General features: G+C 35.5%; 2 protein-coding genes and 1 long non-coding RNA gene across 4 annotated transcripts in view; 1 reads left to right on the plus strand and 2 right to left on the minus strand.

Annotated features, from left to right (window-relative positions):
* Window positions 1–18,316, plus strand: part of LOC123718059 (phenoloxidase-activating factor 2-like) — a 66,108-nt gene extending 47,792 nt beyond the window's left edge. The window contains exons 1-10 of one of the 2 annotated variants that reach the window (XM_045674433.1): window positions 12,980–13,014; window positions 13,265–13,458; window positions 14,010–14,124; window positions 14,427–14,695; window positions 15,292–15,421; window positions 15,934–16,048; window positions 16,521–16,626; window positions 17,013–17,191; window positions 17,664–17,831; window positions 18,128–18,316. In XM_045674433.1, coding sequence (XP_045530389.1) covers window positions 13,010–13,014; window positions 13,265–13,458; window positions 14,010–14,124; window positions 14,427–14,695; window positions 15,292–15,421; window positions 15,934–16,048; window positions 16,521–16,626; window positions 17,013–17,191; window positions 17,664–17,831; window positions 18,128–18,292 — 1,446 coding nt within the window. In that variant the 5' untranslated portion in view covers window positions 12,980–13,009 and the 3' untranslated portion in view covers window positions 18,293–18,316. Of the gene's footprint in view, window positions 1–12,979; window positions 13,015–13,264; window positions 13,459–14,009; window positions 14,125–14,426; window positions 14,696–15,291; window positions 15,422–15,933; window positions 16,049–16,520; window positions 16,627–17,012; window positions 17,192–17,663; window positions 17,832–18,127 lie in introns of those variants that run through there. The other variant, XM_045674432.1, reaches the window with a different exon arrangement.
* LOC123718060 (phenoloxidase-activating factor 2-like) lies at window positions 1,990–8,201 on the minus strand. Its single transcript, XM_045674435.1, has 10 exons — window positions 8,125–8,201; window positions 7,693–7,886; window positions 7,044–7,158; window positions 6,473–6,741; window positions 5,430–5,559; window positions 4,798–4,912; window positions 4,190–4,295; window positions 3,114–3,292; window positions 2,472–2,639; window positions 1,990–2,178 (listed from the first exon to the last, which is right to left on the minus strand). Exons 1-10 carry the CDS (start codon window positions 8,127–8,129, stop codon window positions 2,014–2,016), a joined length of 1,446 nt encoding a protein of 481 aa, XP_045530391.1. The 5' UTR covers window positions 8,130–8,201; the 3' UTR covers window positions 1,990–2,013.
* Window positions 18,317–20,118: 1,802 nt separating the features above from the next.
* LOC123718083 lies at window positions 20,119–23,270 on the minus strand. The gene is made up of 3 exons (XR_006754910.1): window positions 23,173–23,270; window positions 21,344–21,402; window positions 20,119–20,652 (listed from the first exon to the last, which is right to left on the minus strand). It is a non-coding gene; the product is annotated as an uncharacterized LOC123718083 (long non-coding RNA).
* Between the last annotated feature and the right edge of the window lie 2,406 nt (window positions 23,271–25,676).

Genomic DNA, 25,676 nt, shown 5'->3' on the forward strand with positions numbered 1-25,676 from the left:
GAACTCCTTTTAATACTATATTTTATTTTAAGGTTAGTTATTGTTTTCTGTTACATTCATTTAGGTTAAGAATATTGTACATACTATTAAGAAAAGATTTATAAAAAAATTCAGATATTATATTGTTACTATTGAAACTATACTATCGACAAAATTATAAGATGACTTTGGGTTGATAAAGAAGTTCTTTGTGTCCGTTGAACACCGTTGAATTTCATTAGAAGCATTCAATATACCTACAGTTATGAGTAATGAGATAGAACTCCATAATAATACTTGCGTTTGGAAAACTTCTTTAAAAAACAAATGATAAAAAAAATCTAAAACATTATGAACCAAATATCCCCAAATACCCATCTCCATAGAAACCTTAACCAACTCATAGGTATCCAACAACAACTTAACAACTCATAAGACGACAACATTTAGATATAAAGTAGTTAGCGCTTGTATCTCGATTGAAGTGGACCTATGCCTGATTTAAATAAAATGAAGTAAGTGTTTATTTGTTTTAAACAGTAGAGTTTCACTTTTAGTTCCAAACTGACAGTTCGAATGCCTGTGAAATAGGTTTGTGCTCTCGTAAGATGAAGGAAATCATCGTGAGGAAACTTGGTCTTAAAATTCAGTACAGATACCGGCAAACATCTTGAACAAATTTTCCTTGCCTGCGCAGAAGCGATTTTTAGGTGTCACTGAGAGTAACGTGTCGATCGCGTGATTGGTAAATCAGTTGACGTTTGTGTCGCGCGCTGTGTACGATCCGCAAACTTTCCCCCACTCCCTTGTTTAATGCTCAAGAAGTTTGCCGGTATCTTTATGTGTTTTCAATTTAGCGTTAGATCTCGACTCGGACTGAGGTTGATATTCAGAAACGAGATTTTGCATCGCAGCTTCTCAAGATCACCTTTATAATTAATGTATGTTGGTTCATTCTCCATACGGTCCTTACTTGATGATAAACAAAAGTGTTCATTGATTTACACTTTTCAAGATTAAGTCTCGACTCTGCGTGATTTGGCAATGTGTGATAAAATAATAAAAATCAACTTTTTATCAAATTTAATTTAGTGAGAGTTAAAACAAAAGCATGGATATAAGTTTACTCTGCTATCTGTACCTTGTCAATGACAGAGGTCATTGGACAATTATTTATATGTCATTGAATTAATAATTATCCACGGATCGATCCTATATGGCCATGGGACAATAAAAGTAAAAAGCTTTCGATTAAACTGATTAAACTAATCGATTTAAAATATCTGTCATATCTCTAAAGCTACTGAACTGACATTGATGACTGTGTAACTCTGCGCCATCTGTGACATTTACATTAGCTGGACACATCGGCGTCGTCTGATTGTAGTAGAAATCCAATATCAATACAAAGTTCGCTTTCAAATCAATTTTGACAATTAAACTTAATTATTGGTTTCAAACCGTAATATCAAACCTTTTTTATTTTTGTTCTTTTAAACTTATTTAACTATGTTAAAACATAATAATCACAGCCAGCTTTTGGCTTGCCAGTTTCCTCATAACGTTTGCTTTCACTTTAAAAGTAACTTAAGGGAATATAGACAAAATTCAGTGCTGCATTAAAAATAATTATAATTTTCTACCTAGCGGAAGTAAAGGTTAAATAATATATATTTCAAAGTGTTTCTAATATCTCTGAATATTATAAAATATATCTAGATTAGACAATCTTTTTAGTAAGTTACAAATTTTTTCTAGGTTTGTACTACTCTACCTGCTTGCCGCGTCTTGCTATGCCGATAACTCTAGTGAATCATTACCATCAAAAATTCAAGAACATCAAACGACTTCGAACTTCGCGTTTGGGAAGTTTATTAATTCCGTGAACGCTGGGGTCCCACAAGGCTGTGTTCTAGCCCCGTCCCTATTTCTTCTGTTTGTCAATGATATGCGGACGAGAACACTGGGGATACTCTTAACACTGGCCGGGTATTTACATTAAATTGAAAGAAACGAGTCAGACTAATTTATTATTTATAAAACAAATTTCTTCTCAACGTGTTCCCGATCGAGCTGGTTTGTCACCCAGCTGAACAAGTGTGGGATGTTCACGTAGACTCCAGGTATACCTTCCTTGCCACACCCGAGTCCGTAGGCCACCAGACCGGTCACAACATATCGTTTTTCAATACCTGTTGTCTGTAAAATATATAAAAATCTTAAAGCGTCAGCTTTCAGCTCTGTTTAACTATTTTCTTCAGATTCAAAACTGATTTTATTATCATACGGTAATAAAATATAAATAAAATTACCCAAGACGAAATTTTACTACGAAAACAGAGCAATTGTTAAATATGAATAGAAAGAAGAACAAATAAGGCTTAAGTACCTTCTCAAATACAATTTATGTGTGAGACGTTTTAGTTGTGTATATTCTATATTAAAAATTGTAATTCCAAAAATCAATGCTTTATACAATTTAAATTACTTACTTTCACAGCACAAACTAGTGGGGAGCCACCGTCACCTGTGCAGGTGTCGACCATACTTAGACCGCCGGCGCAAGTCAGCGAGTTGTGGAGTTCAAAGAATGGACCAAGACGAGAATTCGTCCTTAGCATATTTTGACATTCTTTTGCGCTTACAAGAGGAAGTGGGACCTGAAGAAATATTATATGTTATTTTATTTTATGGTGGTGTTTTCTGGTGGTCAGAACTGAACTCAATCGGCTTTCTAAAACTTTTTGTGAAAAAAAAAACACATTCCTTTAGCGCGTCTTTTAAAGGGAGAATGTTTACATTGTCTACATTAACAGTATACTATCATGTAATTCAAATAATGCCTGGTGTCTCTGGTATGTACTTATATAATTTTAATAATTAAAATATAAATAGAAAAATAAATCGACTTTAAAAGTTTATGAGCGAGGAAAGCTCCAGCATATTTAATTAGCACATGTGTACTTGAACCTCACGGCCTAAGAGTCTATAAGTCTCCAATGGGAACAAAATCGAAGTGGGAGTAAAGAGCATTATTTTCCGCCTGATCTGCGGCTGCGCCGGATTTTGTGCTTGTTCCTTTGAAACTCATATAAACATGGTATTCATTAGACAATGAGGCAGATGGAGATTACCTTTTTCAGCACCTTAACGAAATTTCCCCGTCTTTCGATCGGCACGTCTCGTCCCCAGCCCATAGAGTAGCAATCCTCTACTGAGGGAAAGACGGATGCCAAGCAGGCTATACCAATATTTGCCGCTGCTGTGAATTCAGTGTCCAAAAACAATAGAGCAATGTCGTTGTATAGAGAAGCTGGAAATTTAAGAATCAATGGTTAAGGACAAAATATAAACAACACGATATTAAGATACATACTCCACGAAAACTAAAGAGGAGATGGATGGTCATGTGATAAGTGAAAAGAAGCAAAAATGGAACAGAATTGTAACATAGTGGGATCTTTGAAGTGGAAAACGAACTAGAGGCAGACAGATATGAGAATGGAAAAGGTAGCGGCCCAATGTGGATTCGAACTGCTAGAGAACGCCACAATTGCAAAAATTTAGAAGGCGTTTGTTGAAGGACAAGCTATAAATAAAAATAAAAAAGTTAAACGGCTTTCTCTTTTCTTACTTATAAAACAAGAAGTTAGATTAAGTTAGTTTACTTACATACAATTGTTAGTTTTGTTAGTAATTAAGTTTGTATCCTAAATTTACTTGTGTTAGTTTTTCTTTAACCTTACTATTAAACTATTATTCTTCATTCTGTTAGAACTCCTCATTAGGTGAAGGCCTCCTCCGAAGATAGCCAGTCCTCTCTAGATTGGGCTACTTGAATCCAGTTATTCAATTAAGCGATCGTATGTTGAGAGTGTTTTAACATTGTTTGTTAAAATTTAGAGTTTTTCTGATGTTCTAGTCTTAGTCAGGGTAGGTATTTTTGTTGCAAATTTTAGTTTTGTTTTTGTTTCAAACAAAGTGCCTTTGGAGGGTTTTGGTATAATCTTCCTCGGTGACCTTATTAAGGCTTTTTTATTATATTTTAATGAAGTCACTATACGATTTCGATTTAGTTCTCTTTGGGTTCAGGCGGTAAAAGTTCGTCTTAGTAAATGAGTTGCAAATTGTTCGACGTGCTGGTGTACAGAAAAGCCATATTTACGTTCTCACTATTAACTAAAAGATAAAATAAAATTTTAATACATACTTCTGTAGTAATTTTCGTGTATAATAACTTTATTGACATTCCTCTCTTGGTGGGGATATTGTTCTTTTACTGTTTGCACGTCATATTCGCCAGCGCGGCATTTCAACTGAAAATGTTTCCAAAGCAATAACTCCCAGTAGCGACTCCCACCACTGAAGTCGTAAGTTAAAACCCCGGATGTCCACATTTAAATCTTTCTCGTCTAACATTTGGGCACTATTCTGATTGAACCCCAATCGTTCAGATTGGTTGAGAATGTTAAACGCAAAATTTGCGTATGATTGTGACCTACATTATGTGACTACGTTTGAGTACCGGCAAACATATTGAACAAATGTCCTTGCCTGAGGGGGGCGGCGGGAGAGTGACGTGTCGATCGCGTATTGGTAAATCAGTTGACGTTTATGTCCCGCGCTGTGTACGATGCGCAAACTTTCCCCCACTCCCTTGTTGAATGCTCAAGAAGTTTGCCGGTATCTGTATCATGTCTTGTGTCCACGCGTATTCCTATTAATGATGCTAATGACCAAACACAAACGAACGCACCGTCATTTTGCCTTTTTACTTTGCCCCAGTACAAGCTTACCTACTAGCTTTAGGAAACTTACCTGTTCGGCTTGTAGCTTTTCAATACGATGAGCGGTTGTTATAACGACTCTATGGTGTATCAAAGCGCCGCCGCCGACGTAATACTTTGACGACCAAACGTCACTATCGCCCCTTCTGTTAACAAAAAAAGTGCGTGCGTACAAACTACACATGTAAGAAGTGAGACTTCTTTGTAAATTAATTATTACGAAGGTATAAGCCCCAATAGATGATCATGTCCCAGTATATGATCACTCCATGTATTTGTATACCTATATTCACACTGTTTACACAGATTACGTGCTAATGATAATATAAATAAATAAAAATCTGCGTTGACTGCACAAGTCGTTATGCGGCAGAATTGCCATCTAAAGTCCTAATATGTAACTACTAAACAGACATTAACAATTACTTAGACAAAAAGAATGGAACAAACGGAAGCAGTTAAAACGTGTTTAGACAGTGAAAGGGACAATAAAAAAGTACACATGAATGAATGCATAGAAAAGAGCACATGGATCACGATAAATTCAAAATAAGTAAGAACAGTTAAGACGAAAGTTAGGGATACCATGTGGATTTAAAGAAAGATAGAGAAGGAAGTGAATTCCATAAATTCACTGCAGAGATTTTACATAATTATACTCACAACATAACAGCGACCACGAAAGGATATTCGCCATAAAATGCACTGGTAATGTCAGTGGGTCGAAAATCGGGATTCTTCGGTTTGTATGGGCTCATTTCTATATTACTCCAGCCACATTCAGATCTAGATACTGTGAAATAACTAACTTTGTCATAAACTATTCATCAGTTTTAGCTATCTTTCGCTACTGAGTGGGTTAAAATAAAATAGATGCAGGTAATAAGCCGAATAACTCTGAACACTCTCTGGGAAATTTGGTAGAAGATGCAGAGAGACCCCACATCTCTACGCAAAGCCATTGCGAGGTGAGAACAGTCTCAATGAGGGGCGGAATTTGCACTTTACAGAGTAGCAAGCGGTGGCCCAGAGTGAAGTACCGTCTCGCCTTACTGAGTATGTTATTCAGCATAATCTATATGCTAGCAAAAACGTATCTTGTAAAAAACCCAGTCTCATCACTCAATTCCCTTCTTAATGGGCCGTGAATAAATAACCTAATGACATAGTGACAATATCAGAATTAAAAACCTTAAAGTTTTTTTTAATTATCATTGTCTGCTAGAAGTGCCTTAGAGTTTTGATGATGGATATGTCAGTCAGTGAGTGAGTGATAAGATTAAGAAGCTTTGACTACTTATAAGGCTTTTGGTTTTTTCCTCAAAGTTATACGGGGTCGAAAATGACCGAAACTGTTACGAGAAAGGCTGGTACGTACCGTTTCTTGCTCGACTTGGCGGGTGAAACAGGTCTCAAATGAAATCAATAATTATTAAATCTGGCACCTGCTACACTCTGGAGTTTAATTTTTGCATGGCTCCCTTGAAAACTATACTAAATACATGAATACTATAGAATACACGCGAAACTTTCCGTGCTTCCCACACTCGACCTGGGAATACAGTAGGTCCTAGGTAGATTAAGAAACTGTCAAAAATGTGGTTTTTCGTAAGTTCTTTCTCTTTGAACCTCTTTCCTAATTTGCGTTAAAAAGTTAGCTATTATCATTGTTGGAAAAAAAAAACAAATAATAATTCTGAACTTACTTTGACTCTCATTCGCATCAGGACTGGATAAGATGGATGGTTTAGCTAAAGGATTGTTCGGTATTGTGACGTTGGTGAGGGGATGCTGCAAAACTGGGTGGATTACTGGAGTTTGTATGTCGAGAGTAGTTGGGTTTGGTACAGTAGGAGCACTTTCGAAAGTATTTTCGTTAGAGACATCTACGGAGGCTGTGTTATCTTCACTGTCTTGTATATTACCCAGTTCACAGCAAACTTCTAAATAGTGACTGCAGCTTCTGCTGCCGTCTCTAGAAAACAAATAAAATATTTTTTTACGATATTCTCGCGAGTCAATAAGTCATATACCACTCATATATTTTACAGAGGACAATAATATCGTCGCCCAAAACATCAAGTTTGTGATAGCAAGTGAGAATAAATAGTGAAAATTATTTAAAGTGAAACCCAGATATTATGAAATATGTTATGTTTCCACTTTGTGTATAATAAAAAAAAATGCTTATATTTAGGTAAAGGCGAGGGAATAGCTAGTATAAACCGTTGGAATACGTTAAAATAGTGAAAATTAAAATATTTTAGCACGCCTCACCTCAAGTCAAGAAGGTCAGTTCCGTCGTCAATTATTGTGCTGTTTTCATCACACAGATAATACGACACACATTCTCCATTGAAATTGTTTTTTGTCACACAACTCTTGCCCACTTCTGAAAAATAACGATTTAAGAATAGAGAGCATATACTGTTCCTCTAAATTACGAAGTGGCTGATTTCCATATGATGATATATAATTGTGCTCAGCGGTTGGAAATACTTTCTTCATCTTCGACGCCATCTTACTGGCTACAACTCTGTCTGTTTCGAATAAGCTGTTTTATCAGAATAGATATTAAACGGACATAAAATCAAAATTTGTTATTTGGTTTTCAAATAAAATAAATCAGTAGTATAAGCTTTTGAGGTCTGAGCCGCAGATTTCGTTCATGATCATTCGTCTATCTAATAGGCTATGTAATTAGCCTCCTCTGCCTGACACACGTCGTCGAATCGAATCACGATAATTTCCTTCACCGTTCGTGCAAATTTTAAATGCGTACATAGAAAGAAAGTCCATTGGTGCACAGCTGGGGATCGAACCCACGATCTCAGGGATGAGAGTCGCACGCTGAACTAGGCCAACACTGCTCATTAGTTTTCAAATAGTAAAAATAATCTAAACAAATGCAAATTTCAATACTTACTTTCACTCGGTTGTAGGTTGGGTGTCTTTGGAACAGATGGCTTATTAAGTAACCTAGTTGGTGTCAAGTTAGGTCCTCTCAGCCTGTTTTTATTTGTTTGCGGGCCATTACTAACATCTCTTATCGATTTACGTCTCAAATCATCTACTGAATTGCAGTAAATCAGAGGAAAGAAGAAAAGGAACAGTATATACCTGCAAAGATAACAATAATGCCCTGGAGCTGTATTCAGTTTTAGGTGTGATTATAAATCTTAAAGTAATGTGACGTACTAGTGGATCGGAAAGAAAATGCCGTGAATCTCTCAACGGGTTTTTTTTACGAGGAGTTTATTTTAATACGACATAAATGTTAAGGATTCATTTATAATCTATTGTCATATAACGGGTTTTCTACAAGGAAAAATGTGAGCGTAAAATTATAAACACTGACCTCATAGCTTGATAACGCCGCTGCACTGTCCGAAGTCAAACTGTATACTAAAGAAACATGTTCAAGCTGAAGTCAAGGTCAACAAACAATCTTATATTAAAGAACGACTTATCTTATATACATTGGGCAAACGGGCAAGTGATCACTGACTCGCGTGTGAGTGTCATTGGGTGTCTTTTGTAGTCCTCATAATCACCCATACTTTCAAAATAGGTGACAGTGTAATCGATACTGTGAAAGATTTACGAGTCATTTTTGTGTCTAGTCTTACTTTTCTCGAACATCTGTTCACTGGCTGATGCTGCATAGTCTCGGATTCGATAAGCGTAATTCTAATACAGAGCAATGAAGCTGTATGCTGCACTTTTTAGGAGCATAAATTAATATCCATAGGCTGCAGTAGTTGAATTTTGTAAAAAAGAGAACGGTAGCTAGTAGAAAAGGCATTTCGGTTTAGTTTTAAAATAGTTTTAAATGTTGCTTTTGTTGAATTTTAATTTGTTTCTTGTGTTCGATGACACCACCTTTTTTAGATATATATTTCGACCCTATCTGTTCATAATTGAAAACAAAGATTTAAGTACGACCCAGATACACAGCTAAGTAAAGATAAATTTAAAATTACAGACGAACATTCTATTGAAGACTTTAGTAGTCACATAAAAATAAATAGAATAATTGTAATGAAAATGTTTCAAAAATAAAAAAAATAAACAATGCATTAAAAAGGTTTTATTTCTTAAAATAACTCAATTGTTAAAAACCTATCAAACTTAAGTTTTCTTTAATAAATGTGGCCCTCACTGCTGCTCCACGCAGCAAGAAAACACGCTGTGTTTTGAGATGAGGGTGCTGTTGGTGGTGCAGGCAGGGTCTTATCATCATAAGAGAAAGGTTCCTCTTTCAATTCAATATTGTGCAAGACTGCCAATGATACTATGTACATCTTGGTTTTGTTGAAGTTCTGAATCCACTAATCAGTTGTTCCATACGCCAAAACATCTCTCTACACTATTGTGAGTTCTAATGTGGGCATAATTGTATACTTCTTCTTTATTTATGTACTGGTGGAGATAAATGAGGAGTGTAAGCATAGCCAGAGTAAAATACAAAAATGGGGCCCCACTGCTATACTAAACTGTATTATAAACTGCCATGTAAACTGATTAAGTTTTATCAAATAAAATTATGAAATATAAAAATGCTACGCCACCTAAGCTCTTTTTGTGCACTGGAGGATATTTGATTCACTTTATATTAACCAGTCGCGTATAACAATAGAATATGAGCGAAATAATGAAGTGCTAATTGCTATGTACTGAATGAATACAATTTAACAGTCAAGAGAGTGCCTACGTCTGCTATGCTCTCGTGGTGTAATTTCGACGATTTAGGAAATCGTCACGCTTATAAGTGATCAAAATGTACATCCATGCCACGTACATGTACTGCAGGGCAAGTAACAAAAATATTAGATTGTGCTCGAGTAGGTACTCACTGTTTACTGAAGTCGATAAAAGTGTCGTTAGGGAATCCCGGAAGAAAATTATCACCGCTAGTGTTATTACCATATTTCCACGAACGATCTCCTGCCCGCAGACCTGAATTAATGTACCTACTGCAGGTGATTTTTCGCATTTTTGCGTTATACAATAAGCTGTAGCCGAAATCTATAGATTTGATTTATTGACTTAGCGGACGTCAAGTCAAGTAAAATAAAATAAAATGAACCAGTACAAAAAAGTTTATTGACATTATCTTACTCCTGATACGGCATTAATTTTTTAACCGTTCTCGAAAAAATCTTAACTCAAATTCACAATAAAACGCTACTGCCAACCTACAGAAAGAATTTAGGGACATAACTTTTGAATTTCTCTTAACTGAGTTGTCATGAATAAAGTTAGGTTGCACATGTGTGTATTTGTTTTGGAAATGGGAGAAATTCCCAAAAGTTCAGTTCGATCTAGATTTCTGTTATGGATTCGAGGGCCCCGGGGCACTGCCCCGCCTAGCCCCTAGGTGTCTCACGCCACTGTCTCCATGTACCATACCACCAACTTGTTCCCTCTCAAAACATTGTTTAAACGGCTTTCATTAAAAATCCGTCAGTCATTGTTGAGGTTATGTCAGACATAAACTAGGATGGCGGCTGGAATAACGCTAGTATGAACAGTAACGCCGACGTTATACTAGGTTTAAGTTATTCCGAGTTTATTAGTAGACATTTTGCTTATTCTTGGTATAAAATTTTATACCACGTTTATTTGTATCACTGCCAATCTCAAACGAGGCTCGACCGGCGCTGGCCGTACATATGGGAGGGCTTATCCCGACGTTAACCAACGGTAGTGAATGTTGGGCGTGGCAGAGAAAGAATCAGAGTTGAAATTAAAATAAATTCCGCGGAAATGGGAGCGTTAAGAAGAATGTGTGAATATTGCGTGATAGAAAAAGTATTAGTGAGATACGTGAACAGTGTGGGTTTAAAGTGGACACAATGATGAGGACACGAAAGAGAATGCTTAGGTGGTTTGGTCATAGAGACGGATGAATAAGAGCACTTAAGAAGTAGGATATCCTACGAAACCATACAAGAGAAGGTACAAGTTAAAATTAGCCATATTCGAGCAGGCATGGTGGATGTCATGAAAGTGGATGAAGCGAGAGAGTTGTCAGGGCATTTGCAAGATCCGCGGCCAACCGGGAAAATGACGTGAAGATATAAGGTATAAAATTGTTGTTTGTCCACGTCAATTGTGTGTAGTATAAAGAGATAAAAACAATCTAAATTAGGTAAAAAATAAAAAAGGATTCTAATAATAATATTTATTTCAAGCTCCAGCGCCAGTATAGCTTTCAAGTTTTGTTTTATTTATAGGCAATGACATTTCAATAACAGTAAACAGTGAGTACCTACTCGAGCACAATCTAATATTTTTGTTACTTGCCCTGCAGTACATGTACGTGGCATGGATGTACATTTCGATCACTTATAAGCGTGACGATTTCCTAAATCGTCGAAATTACACCACGAGAGCATAGCAGACGTAGGCACTCTCTTGACTGTTAAATTGTATTCATTCAGTACATAGCAATTAGCACTTCATTAATTCGCTCATATTCTATTGTTATACGCGAGTGGTTAATATAAAGTGAATCAAATATCCTTCAGTGCACAAAAAGAGCTTAAGTGGCGTAGCATTTTTAAAGTATTTGTATGTTTCATAATTTTATTTGATAAAACTTAATCAGTTTACATAGCAGTTTACAATACAGTTTAGTATAGCAGTGGGGACCCATTTTTTTATTTTCCCCATGGCCCTTGGTGTCCTAGCTACGCCACTGCATGGAGATTCTGGCTATGCTTACACTCCTTATTTATTTACATCAATACTAAATCCAACCACTCATACAGAAGAAGCATACTATTATGCCCATATTAGAACTCGCAATAGTGTAGAGAGATGTTTTGGCGTATGGAACAACTGATTAGTGGATTCAGAACATCAACAAAACCAAGATGTACATAGTATCATTGGCAGTCTTGTACAATATAGCCATTGAATTGAACAAGGAACCTATCCCTGATGATGGTGATAAGAACCTGCCTCCGCCACCAACAGCACCCTTACCTCAAAACACACTTGTGTTTTCTTGCTGCGTGAAGCAGCAGTGAGGGCCACATTTATTAAAGAAAACTTAAGTTTGATAGGTTTTTAACCATTGAGTTATTTTAAGAAATAAAACCTTTTTAATACATTGTTTATTTTTTTTATTTTTGAAACATTTTCATTACAATTATTCTATTTATTTTTATGTGACTCCTAAAGTCTTGAATAGAATGTCTGTGTGTAATTTTAAATTTATCTTTACTTAGCTGTGTATCTGGGCCGTATCCTAAATTTTTTGTTTGTGTTCCTTTTGAAGGCGCTAATTTTCAAGAGTTAGGCCTTTTAACAATTAAAACATTATTCTATTTAATTTTAAAAGATTTTTGTTACACTATTATTTTTATTTTTATGTGACTACTAAAGTCTTCACTAGAATGTCTGTCTGTAATTTATAATTTATATGATATTAGTGTTCTTTTTGAAGGTGTTCCAGAGCCAGATTTTCCAGAGCATGAAGTCTATGCATATCTGCATTTAAGGCTTTCCCGAAACTAAAACTATCCTTACTTGCTTTTTGTAACAAATAAGAGAATATTAAATTAGGCTCTGTCCATGTACAACTAAAACAAACAATATGTTTTGATTAAACAATGTAGTTTTCTGAGATACAGGTACATTGTTAAAATGTGGTGTACTTCTCTGTTATTTGGCTCCAAGCGTTCATTTTCTCCTCTTTTGCTTTCGTACTTAAATCTTTGTTTTCAATTATGAACAGATAGGGTCGAAATATATATATCTAAAAAGGTGCTGTCATTGAACATAAGAAACAAATTAAAATTCAACAAAAGCAACATTTAAAACTAAACCGAAATGCCTTTTCTACTAGCTATCGTTCTCTTTTTTACAAAATTCAACTACTGCAGCCTATGGATATTAATTTATGCTCCTAAAAAGTGCAGCAGTTTTAGAATTACGCTTATCGAATCCGAGACTATGCAGCATCAGCCAGTTAACAGATGTTCGAGAAAAGTAAGACTAGACACAAAAATGACTCGTAAATCTTTCACAGTATCGATATCGGTGATTATGAGGACTACAAAATGTCTTTTGACACTCACACACCCAATGACACTCACACCCGTTTGCCCAATGTATACAAGATAAGTCGTTCCTTAATATAAGATGTTATGTTTGTTGACCTTGACTTTAGCTTGAACATGTTTCTTTAGTATACAGTTTGACTTCGGACAGTGCACCGGCGTTATCAAGCTATGAGGTCAGTGTTTATAATTTTACGCTCACATTTTCCTTGTAGAAAACCCGTTATATGACAATAGCTTATAAATGAATCCTTAACATTTATGTCGTATTAAAATAAACTGAATATAAATAAATTCCTCGTAAAATAAACGTTGAGAGATTCACGGCATTTTCTTTCCGATCCACTAGTACGTCACATTACTTTAAGATTTATAATCACACCTAAAACTGAATACAGCTCCAGGGCATTATTGTTATCTTTGCAGGTATATACTGTTCCTTTTCTTCTTTCCTCTGATTTACTGCAATTCAGTAGATGCTTTGAGACGTAAATCGATAAGAGATGTTAGTAATGGCCCGCAAACAAATAAAAACACGCGGAGAGGACCTAACTTGACACCAACTAGGTTACTTAATAAGCCATCTGTTCCAAAGACACCCAACCTACAACCGAGTGAAAGTAAGTATTTAAATTTGCATTTGTTTAGTTTATTTTTACTATTTGAAAACTAATGAGCAGTGTTGGCCTAGTTCGGCGTGCGACTCTCATCCCTGAGATCGTGGGTTCGATCCCCAGCTGTGCACCAATGGACTTTCTTTCTATGTACGCATTTAAAATTTGCACGAACGGTGAAGGAAATTATCGTGATTCGATTCGACGACGTTTGTCAGGCAGTGGACGCTAATTACATTAGATAGACAAATGATGATCATAGAAATCTGCGGCTTAGACCTTAAAAGCTTATAGCACTACTGATTTATTTTATTTGAAAACCAAATAACAAATTTTGATTTTATGTCCGTAAAATAATGAATTGTGCTGCGCCCGTATTTACCAAACAGTTTATTCGAAACAGACAGAGTTGTAGCCAGTAAGATGGCGTCGTAGATGAAGAAAGTATTTCCAACCGCTGAGCATAATTATAAATCATCATATCGAAATCAGCCACTTCTAAATTTGGAGGAGCAGTACAGCCTCATGCTCTCTATTCATAAATCGTTATCTTTCAGAAGTCGGCAGGAGTTGTGTGACTCACAACAATGTCAACGGAGAATGTGTGTCGTATTATCTGTGTGATGAAAACAGCACGATAATTGACGACGGAACTGACCTCCTTGATTTGAGGTGAGGCGTGCTAAATATTTTAATTTTTAATCACTATATTAACGTATTCCAACGGTTCTCTCGCCTTTTAAGTAAAGGTATAAGGTATAAGCAATTTTTTTATTATACACAAAAAGTGAAAATATAACGTATTTAATAATATCTGGGTTTCACTTTAAGTAATTTTCACTATTTATTCTCACTTGCTATCACAAACTTGATGTTTTGGGCGACGATATTATGTTCTCTGTAAAATATATGAGTGGTATATGAATTATTGACTCCGGAGATTATCGTAAAAAAATATTTTATTTGTTTTCTAGAGACGGCAGCAGAAGCTGCAGTCACTATTTAGAAGTTTGCTGTGAACTGGGTAATATACAAGACAGTGGAGATAACACAGCCTCCGTAGATATTTCTAACGAAAATACTTTCGAAAGTACTCCTACTGTACCAAACCCAACTACTCCCACCATACAAACTCCAGTAATCCACCCAGTTTTGCAGCATCCCCTCACCAACGTCACAATACCGAACAATCCTTTAGCTAAACCATCCATCTTATCCAGTCCTGATGCGAATGAGAGTCAAAGTAAGTTCAGAATTATTATTTGTATTTGTTTTCCAACAATGATAATAGCTAACTTTTTAACGCAAATTAGGAAAGAGGTTCAAAGAGAACTTACGAAAAAAATCCTAAGAATCTGACAGAATATTCCCACATTTTTGGCAGTTTCTTAATCTACCTAGGACCGGACTGTATTTCCAGTTCGAGTGTGGGAAGCACGGAAAGTCTCGCGTGTATTGTATATTATTGGTGTATTTAGTATAGTTTTCAAGAGAGCCATGCCAAAATTAAACTCCAGAGTGTAGCAGGTGCCAGATTTTATAATTATTGATTTGATTTGAGACATAACATAACATACTCAGTAAGGCGAGACGGTACTTCACTCTGAGCCACCGCTTGCTTCTCTATATGGTACGAATTCGGCCCCACATTGAGACTGTTCTTACCTCGCAATGGCGTTGCATAAAGATGTGGGGTCTCTCTGCATCTTCTACCAAATTTCCCAGAGTGTGTTCAGAGTTATTCGATTATTACCTGCATCTATTTTATTTTAACCCACTCAGTAGCGAAAGATAGCTAAAACTGATGAATAGTTTATGACAAAGTTAGTTATTTCACAGTATCTAGATCTGAATGTGGCTGGAGTAATATAGAAATGAGCCCATACAAACCGAAGAATCCCGATTTTCGACCCACTGACATTACCAGTGCATTTTATGGCGAATATCCATTCGTGGTCGCTGTTATGTTGTGAGTATAATTATGTAAAATCTCTGCAGTGACTTTATGGAATCCACTTCCTTCTCTATCTTTCTTTAAATCCACATGGTATCCTTAACTTTCGTATTAACTGTTCTAACTTATTTTGAAATTATCGTGATCCATGTGCTCTTTTCTATGCATTCATGTGTACTTTTTTATTGTCCCTTTCACTGTCTACATACGTTTTAACTGCTTCGGTTTGTTCCATTCTTTTTGTCTAAGTAATTGTGTATGTCTGTTTAGTAGTTACATATTAGGACTTTAGATGGCAATTCTGCCGCATAACGTCTTGTGCAGTCAACGCAGATTTTTATTTATTTATATTATCATTAGCACGTAATCTGTGTAAACAGTGTGAATATAGGTATACAAATACATGGAGTGATCATATACTGGGACATGATCATCTATTGGGGCTTATACCTTCGTAATAATTAATTAACAAAGAAGTCTTACCACTTACATGTGCACTTTGTAAGCACGCACTTTTTTGTTAACAGAAGGGGCGATAGTGACGTTTGGTCGTCAAAGTATTACGTCGGCGGCGGCGCTTTGATACACCATAGAGTCGTGTTAACAACCGCTCACTTTATTGAAAAGCTACAAGCCGAACAGGTAAGTTTCCTAGTAGGTAAGCTTGTACTGGGGAAAAGTAAAAAGGCAAAATGACGGTGCGTTCGTTTGTGATTAGTCATTAGCATCATTAGTAGGAATACGCGTGGACACGAGACATGATACAGATACCGGCAAACCTCTTGAGTGGGGGAAAGTTTGCGCATCGTACACAGCGCAGGACACAACGTCAGGACACGTCAACTGATTTACCAATCACGCGATCGACACGTCACTCTCCCGCCGCCCCCCTCAGGCAAGGATATTTGTTCAATATGTTTGCCGGTACTCATATTACGTAGGTCACAAAATTTGCGTATTACATTTTCAAGCTATCTGAACGATTGGTGTTCAATCAGAATAGCGCAGAAAATGTTAGAAGAGAAAGAAATAAATGTGGACAGCCGCGGTTTTAACTTACGACTGCAGTGGTGGGAGTCGCTACTGGGAGTTATTGCTTTGGAAACATTTTCAGTTGAAATGCCGCGCTGGCGAATATGACGTGCAAACAGTAAAAGAACAATATCCCCACCAAGAGAGGAATGTCAATAAAGTTATTATACACGAAAATTACTACAGAAGTATGTATTCAAATTTTATTTTATCTTTTAGTTAATAGTGGTAAGGTGATAACGTAAACATGGCTTCATCTCTATTTATAGCTCCTATAGACCTTCAACAAACGCCTTCAAAATGTTTCCAATAGTGGCGTCGTCTAGCAGTTCGAATGCTACAATGGGCCACCTTCTTTACCTTTTTCATATCATCGTCCATTCTCTTATCTGCCTGCCTCTGGTTCGTTTCCCACTCTGTTACAATTCTGTTCCATTTTTGCTTCTTTTCACTTATCACATGACCATCCATCTCCTCTTTAGTTTTCGTGGAGTATGTATCTTTAAATTGTGTTGTTATCTTAATATCGTGTTGTTTATATTTTGTCCTTAACCATTGATTCTTAAATTTCCAGCTTCTCTATACAACGACATTGCTCTATTGTTTTTGGACACTGAATTCACAGCAGCGGCAAATATTGGTATAGCCTGCTTGGCATCCGTCTTTCCCTCAGTAGAGGATTGCTACTCTATGGGCTGGGGACGAGACGTGCCGATCGAAAGACGGGGAAATTTCGTTAAGGTGCTGAAAAAGGTAATCTCCATCTGCCTCATTGTCTAATGAATACCATGTTTATATGAGTTTCAAAGGAACAAGCACAAAATCCGGCGCAGCCGCAGATCAGGCGGAAAATAATGCTCTTTACTCCCACTTCGATTTTGTTCCCATTGGAGACTTATACACTCTTAGGCCGTGAGGTTCAAGTACACATGTGCTAATTAAATATGCTGGAGCTTTCCTCGCTCATAAACTTTTAAAGTCGATTTATTTTTCTATTTATATTTTAATTATTAAAATTATATAAGTACATACCAGAGACACCAGGCATTATTTGAATTACATGATAGTATACTGTTAATGTAGACAATGTAAACATTCTCCCTTTAAAAGACGCGCTAAAGGAATGTGTTTTTTTTCACAAAAAGTTTTAGAAAGCCGATTGAGTTCAGTTCTGACCACCAGAAAACACCACCATAAAATAAAATAACATATAATATTTCTTCAGGTCCCACTTCCTCTTGTAAGCGCAAAAGAATGTCAAAATATGCTAAGGACGAATTCTCGTCTTGGTCCATTCTTTGAACTCCACAACTCGCTGACTTGCGCCGGCGGTCTAAGCATGGTCGACACCTGCACAGGTGACGGTGGCTCCCCACTAGTTTGTGCTGTGAAAGTAAGTATTAATTATTTTATAAAGCATTGATTTTTGGAATTACAATTTTTAATATAGAATATACACAACTAAAACGTCTCACACATAAATTGTATTTGAGAAGGTACTTAAGCCTTATTTGTTCTTCTTCTTTGTATTCATATTTAACAATTGCTCTGTTTTCGTAGTAAAATTTCGTCTTGGGTAATTTTATTTATATTTTATTACCGTATGATAATAAAATCAGTTTTGAATCTGAAGAAAATAGTTAAACAGAGCTAAAAGCTGACGCTTTAAGATTTTTATATATTTTACAGACAACAGGTATTGAAAAACGATATGTTGTGACCGGTCTTGTGGCCTACGGGCTCGGGTGTGGCAAGGAAGGTATACCTGGAGTCTACGTGAACATCCCACACTTGTTCAGCTGGGTGACAAACCAGCTCGATCGGGAACACGTTGAGAAGAAATTTGTTTTATAAATAATAAATTAGTCTGACTCGTTTCTTTCAATTTAATGTAAATTCCCGGCCAGTGTCCAGTGGCCAGTGTATCCCCAGTGTTCTCGTCCGCATATCATTGACATGCAGAAGAAATAGGGACGGGGATATAACACAGCCTTGTGGTAAACTTCCCAAACGCGAAGTTCGAAGTCGTTTGATGTTCTTGAATTTTTGATAGTAATGATTCACTGAGTTATCGGCATAGCAAGACGCGGCAAGCAGGTAGAGTAGTACAAACCTAGAAAAAACATCTGTTACTAAAAAGATTGTCTAATCTAGATATATTTTATAATATTCAGAGATAATAGAAACTCTTTGAAATATATATTTTTTAACCTTTACTTCCGCTGCATGCAGCCGGGGGGGCGTATTTCGCGACGCGTAGTCTGCCATTCGCGAACTAGTAGAATTAATTAAATGTATATTGTTTTTATTTTTGTTCATAATGTTTTAGATTTTTTTTATCATTTGGTTTTTTAAAAATGTTTTCCAAACGCAAGTTTTATTATGGAGTTCTATCTCATTAGTCATAAGTGTAGAAATGCTTCTAATGCAATTCAAGGGCGTTCCACGGACAAAAAGAACTGGTTCATGAACCCAACGTCATCTTATAATTATGTCGATAGTATAGTTTCAATAGTAACAATAAAATATTTGAAATGTTTTATAAATCTTTTCTAAATATAGTATGTACAATATTCATAACCTAAATGAATATATATATAATAACAGAAAACAATAACTAACCTTAACATTAAATAGATTATTAAAAGAAGTCTCTCTAGGCAAGGTTCCGAAGACAACATAATATTTTATATTTAATTCCCACAAGTTCTGGGAGTTATCCGCTATAACCGTTATCTCTTACCAAAATAATTGTTTATAAAACGTTATCTACGTTTTATAAACAATTATTTATATTTCGCTTTTTTGGCAGTAGTTACTCTGGCTGGCTATTGATCATTTTCGATATTCGAGTTTACCGCCGCCTATACTGTGCTTAAATTGACAGCTTAAAGTCCAAAGCTCTCCTAGACAATTAGAAGTAGAATTAAAATAGGATATGTTGGGAACTTAAATATCTTTACAACTAACTTTATCACATCGCATATCTACGTACGTATCTAAAGTTAATACATTTTGAGTATTTTTATGCCATCACTGGGGAGGGCTATCTGTACTTCACTAATAAGATGTCTATGTCTCAAAAAGTATTCTTTATGCCAATGAAAAGTAAAGAAACATGTTTGTGTTTTCAAATGTAAGGAAAATTACCGATTCCTTTTCATTTTTATACAGAATTCACGTACAATATGATGATTGATGGTTATACACTGACATATTGTTATTGCATAATAAAGAAATCTAACTAAGGTAACGTTGTACATGTTGTTGTATGTTCTATATGTATTGTATGTGTCGTTGAAAAGCCGTATTAAAATGCTAATGTTTTAAAAATAATCTGTACCACACTAACAAACCCTTTATAAACTAAATGAAAGCAGGTCATTAAGAAGACTCACAGACCGGCAGTGGGCACAAACAACTGCCTGCTGATCAGCCGTCCGTGCCAAAAAAGAGATAGAGACCTCTCTCTCTCCTAAATCAATGACAGACAACATTGGATGAAAATGGAGCAGGCCAAATATGCAAGATTGATTTGTTAAAAACCGCTAACACCATGAATCTAATTAAAGTTAGTTATATGTAGTGAAATATCTGTTAATTTTCAGGATAAATAAAAAGCGTATTAATCATTTAAGTATAAATCTTATTATTATTATATTTTATACAAAATTAAATTTTAATACACAGAGTATTGATTAATTTTATGAAATAGTTACTTCAAATGACGTTTTACATAATTCACTAAAGACTATAATTTCGTTAACAACTCTTTCTATAAAACCAATCAATTTTTATGCATAGCATGTTAAATACCAATCTACAATGAGCTTAAATTGCTATAAGGTCACACTCGTGGCGAGGTTTCAGTAATTTCCATTCATTGTCCTTTTAGTTACAACTATACTAGTATTAAAAGTAATTACTAGTATTAAGGTAATTCTTTATATCCCTTAGTGTGCTACTGTCACAATTCCTATATGTTTAGTAATGTCTACCTAAAAGGCTTCCAATGTCCCGCACAGTGTCAGCTGCTACGTGAAGAATGCCCTCAACAATATTTGGTCTGTACACTGAATAATAACGACCGATCATAGCGTTTTGGTATTGTTGTTGGATGTTGTTGTAATACGCGTTCGGATCGTACATGTTGTAATTTAGGTTGTAATTTAAGTTGTGGTTTTGTACGTAATTGTTTACTGTAGTTGGTGTCGCTGAAACAAAGAATACCAGGTGTTTCAGAGTATTTAAGACATCAATATAAATTTCATGTTTTCAGTTAAAATTTTACTCGAATACGAAGATAACTGGATTTCAACGATGTAAAAAGTATATCATTTATCGTACAATTAACTTGGAAGTTAGTTACTACATTATAATCTGGGATACATGTATTATAACAGTTGCCGATTATACTATCAATAATAATATTATTCAGAGGAAAGATTTGTATGTAAGTATGGCTTGTAACGAATTGGCTCAAAAAGTACTGGGCCAATTTTAAAATTCTTTGAATGCTACATCATCGCTGATTAATATAAGCTTATAAGCTTTTAATTGCAACGAATAAGGATCCCTACAAAACTACAATATTGCCCAAGGTGTAAAAAATGCCTATAAAACATTTTTCACCATCATCAAAACTATTGATGTTAGAACAAAAATAAATTGCACAATATAAGAGAAAAAAACTAAAAATACTATTAAAATCAATGTTCACCCGTGCGAAGCATGGAGGGCTAATATTTATGTATTTTTAATTTTAACCCAATTAACGTACTTATGAACGTAAATATTGCGTGAAAATGTCATATCCTGGGAAAGAATCGAAACTTAGCGCTGTCTATCACCCGTATCTCAAATTCCAAATACGTTTATAACATTCAGGAGTTGTACGATACCTACCTCCATAGTTAGCTTGACAGGCTACCACCACCAACAGCGAACAGATCAACGCAACCAACCTGTCTCCAGTAGGGCTAAAACGTTATGGATTTTGATTGTTAAAATGATTTTTTCCTGGAAAGGAAAGTTCATAGCATAGAGGTTGATAATGCCTACAAAAAAATTTGCGATAGTAGTATATCTGACTTTTATACTACTAATATTTTAATCGCGAAAGTTTTTAAGTGTGGATGGTTGATTGTAACTCTTTCATGTAAAAACATCAGATTAACACATAGGCCACAATTTATAAAGATATTCAAAAGGTAAATATAAATGGAGCTATATCACAGAGATCGCCTGTTAATATGGGTGTACCGCAAGGCTCTATACTACTCTATATAAAAAAATGTAGGCCGTCACGGGACGCCTGGCAGATGTGAAATACGACATTATTTTGTAAAAGTAATATGCAGAAAAGAACATATTGTGATAGGAACTAAATATGTCATAATGATAAAATAAAATATTACGATTTTTTTAAATTAAAAATATTATAGATACACACACACGTCGCCACACCGTACACACTACTGAATATAGACTGTATATATATACCATCGTATAGCGTGTTTACGTGCGGCTATAGATGTTTCACATCAAAACCTAAAATTCTTGCATAGGAGCTTCAAGAGATAAAACTGCCTCTTCTTAACTTAAGCTAATGCTACACGAACTAATCTTAAGCTAAACGAAAAGAAGACAAAATGTATTAAATTTGTAACTACAAACGTAAAAAGTAATAATTCTCAAATAATAATTAAAGATAATAAAATAGACTTGGTTGCTAATGCGGTGTTCTTAAATTGAGAACTGGCAGTAAATGTAAAATTAGAAGCATTTGATGTATATTTCTTTTTTTGACGTTCACTAGTGTTTTACCTATATAAATAAATGATTTTTGATTATGACTTTATTTTTTTAATCCTGCGTAGACGAAGTCGCAGGCACCAGCTAGTATTATATAAAAACAAGTCGTCCGCCTCGTCAATCTGTCTGTTCGATGTAAACTCAAAAATTTCTACACGGAATTTTATTAATTGCAATTCTATTAACATCTACTCGTGGAATGATTCATGAGAGGTATATATTTCATGGTGCTTGTCACTAATAATACCCACGAGCACTTCCATAGACCAGTGGAAAACTTTAAACTAATAATTAATTATGTCGCTTAATTTCAATATTTTAACCATTCAAGTTGTAGGTTTTCTATTTAAAAGCACTGTATCCACGTTTGTGGATATACGGTCTTGTTACACCTGGAAGATTTTTTTTTAAATTAAAGTAGGTATTTCTACAGCTACTCATTAAACAATATTCAACCAATTACATTATACACAAAAGCCAAAAACGGAATACACATTAAAACGTAAACATAAAGCACAGTATTACCTATTTATACAAAAAATACAACAAAGTACAAATTCATACTAAATTCTAGATTATAAGTTCTAAGATTCATTGATCATTATAATAAATATTTAATATAAAGGAAGAATAACAAATCCATTATTAATAAAAGATACTAGAGTTTTTTTATATTTTTTAAGCATTCTTTAGTCACATTAAATAAATCTATTTGCTGATAATTTGTTTTATAATCTGAAAGTATACGATACATGGCTGAGTTACGTAAATAGTTTTTATTAGACCGAGGAATAATAATAATCGGGAATAGTTGGGTTTGCCTTGTATTGTATGATGAAGTGGTGTGAAAAAGTAAAAGCGACAATAAGTCAGGGCAGTCAAACCATTGCAAATAGGGTGCAAAGAAAAATAAAACTTACTTCATTTTAATATGATGATAATTGACACTTAAAACAAAACGTGAGACCAAACAAATGACAAGAACACTGTATAATGTTTATCAAAGCAAATTTATTCCCGAGATAAATTTACATTTATACTAGCTATTGATTACAGACCTTACTTGTCGGCTTACGATAATTTTAAAGTTATGTTTACAACGAACATTAATTAGTCACTCTAGCCAAAAGAATTTTCGTCTTCGTCTGCATCGTTAGATTTCTGAATCTCTTTCTAGATGTCGTTTATTAGACGAGTGATGAGCCACCTCACATACGCTGTAAAGTTTTCTTTTCACGAGCAAATGGAATCCGCATATGGAATGAGAAGCCCGTTCCAGTCCAAACTTTTCTGCCTCCCCTCCATTGTTCACTGAGCATTGTTTGCTTGTTTAGTGGATTAACATAAAAATCATGTCAAATAGTCATTTGGGTTGCTTTAAATGAAAGCAAACCTTACCATCTCTTTGGACAACTATATATTGTGCACTAGTCAAAATATGTTGACAAAGTCAATCGTCATCAAGATCAGCTTTAACTGCACAGATGCTGATGGTGGGTATACGATTGTTGTCATCGTGTCCCTGTTTACAGGAGGAGGACAACTAGGACCTTCGCCTCGCCCCTTCACGCCTGTTAGGTGCCTCATATTTGTTGGTAGACGAAGCTGCAGCTCCAGCCGGTCTAGCAACTTCAGAAGTATCCATCCGAGTCGGATGGGTGTGAAATCCTGCGTTTATTGACCAGAACATGAAAATGACACTGTCCATAATGAATAGTTCAGCGGTCATCAGGACGATGGGCATCTTCTTCTGTTGACACCCATTTTTTTATAAATATGAGTTAATATTTCAATAAAACATATTCTTTGTCAAATTATATATATATATATATATATGATGTCCGTAACGTTGTTCTTCGGTTATCAGCGGTAAATTTATTTTTAAGGTAAACGTTTCATTCTTACGCTTGGAAATCCCAAACGATAAGTAATAATATTAAGTTCAATTATGTGAAGTTTATATATATGATGCAAAGGCGATTGACTTATGTGTAGGACAATGAAAAGTAAGAAAACATTTTGCTTGAGATTTCATCATATCTATTCATTTTTATTTTTAAATACACTTTAACTCAAATGGTCGTGTACGTCCTACTGGATCATGTTGGTAGCCGTTTGCTTCTTCTATCATAAGCTTTTATACCAAGGCATCCAAAACCATATGACTTATCTTAATGTCCTACCCCAAATGGGGCAAAGGGCGTCCACAGTGTGTCTCCATCGCGTTTCTTTCCGGCGAAATGTACGACGACTGGTTTCTGCCTATTTCTCATACCCACTATTAGTTATTTTATTTATGAATCTTCTGGTAACTATCCAGTTATTCTGTGATATGAGCAAGACCCTTGGCTTATGACGCATCTTGATAAATCCCGTTATCATTAAAAACTATTTTCGTTTTAACATAACTCTATATTCATGCATTATCAATTTGACATGGCCGACAAAATTGGCACAGACGTCCGAGGAACGGTATTCGATGCGTCAAGTGATTCGAAGTTCTTAAGATGTACATAGACATAGACACATAGACAGGGTTTCGTAATCAGAAAAGTTTTCAAGATATTATTATATTGTTACGAAGACGGGTCGACTGCATGTTTCTAGATTTTTCCACTAGTTAGAGAACTTTTCAGCAGGCTGTAATATGATTTCTGACCGTTTCAGGAGAGGGTCAATCACATATTAGAAAATTGTAATTTTCATAATGTTACCCTAGTTTTCAGGAAGCTGAAACCTTTTTTCAGTCGGTTTCAGAACATGTGTAGTCGAGTAGTGCAGTTTTCAGGAGACCCGTTTTTAGGCGTTTTCAGGCCTAGTTATACCCCTTTGGTGAAGGAATATTCTAGACCGAACTTTCTAGGTGTGAGACAAGGACGAAATGATACGAGAGAGAGAGAGAGAAGATCAGAACTTTCTCGAAACTAGACGAGCACTCTAAAACGCCGTACGACAAGGACGGAGCAACGTGCGAAAGAGACAAAGAGTGCGAACGTTCTAGAATTGTGCAATCGCTACTCAGTAGCAAGCCAGCCTAGAAAGTTCTCGAATATTGTTTAGAATTATTCCCAGGGATATATAAGCGAGCCGAAACACGACTAGTCGCCTTTAGTTTCGAATGCGATTACAAGAGAGAAACACCGAAGCGATAAAGTGATTACAAGTGATAAAGTAATGTGTGAAGTGTGCATAAGTGAAGTAATTAGTGACTGTGTTTTTGTGTGTTATAAGTGCATTTCTGCAATTAATTTGTGCTCATAAATTCCTCATTGATTTTTCAAGAAATAAACCATTGAAGAAATCTACGGCATTTTCTATCCGATCCCCTAGCGCGTAACAATATATTAGACTTATCATCTGCTCAGTATCCGCTAATTCCACTTGATTGTATTCAACGCAGAGCGGTTCGAATCGTCAACGACCA

This window comes from Pieris brassicae, chromosome 14 (assembly GCF_905147105.1).
Source record: "Pieris brassicae chromosome 14, ilPieBrab1.1, whole genome shotgun sequence".
NCBI lineage: Eukaryota > Metazoa > Arthropoda > Insecta > Lepidoptera > Pieridae > Pieris > Pieris brassicae.

Bases quoted from the DNA above. Each gene is read 5' to 3' on its own strand.
- LOC123718060 (XM_045674435.1), bottom strand. The intron at 4,913-5,429 runs GTGAGTATAATT...TTTTGTTAACAG, and splicing joins TTCGTGGTCGCTGTTATGTT to AAGGGGCGATAGTGACGTTT. The intron at 2,179-2,471 runs GTAAGTAATTTA...TATATTTTACAG, and splicing joins CACTAGTTTGTGCTGTGAAA to ACAACAGGTATTGAAAAACG.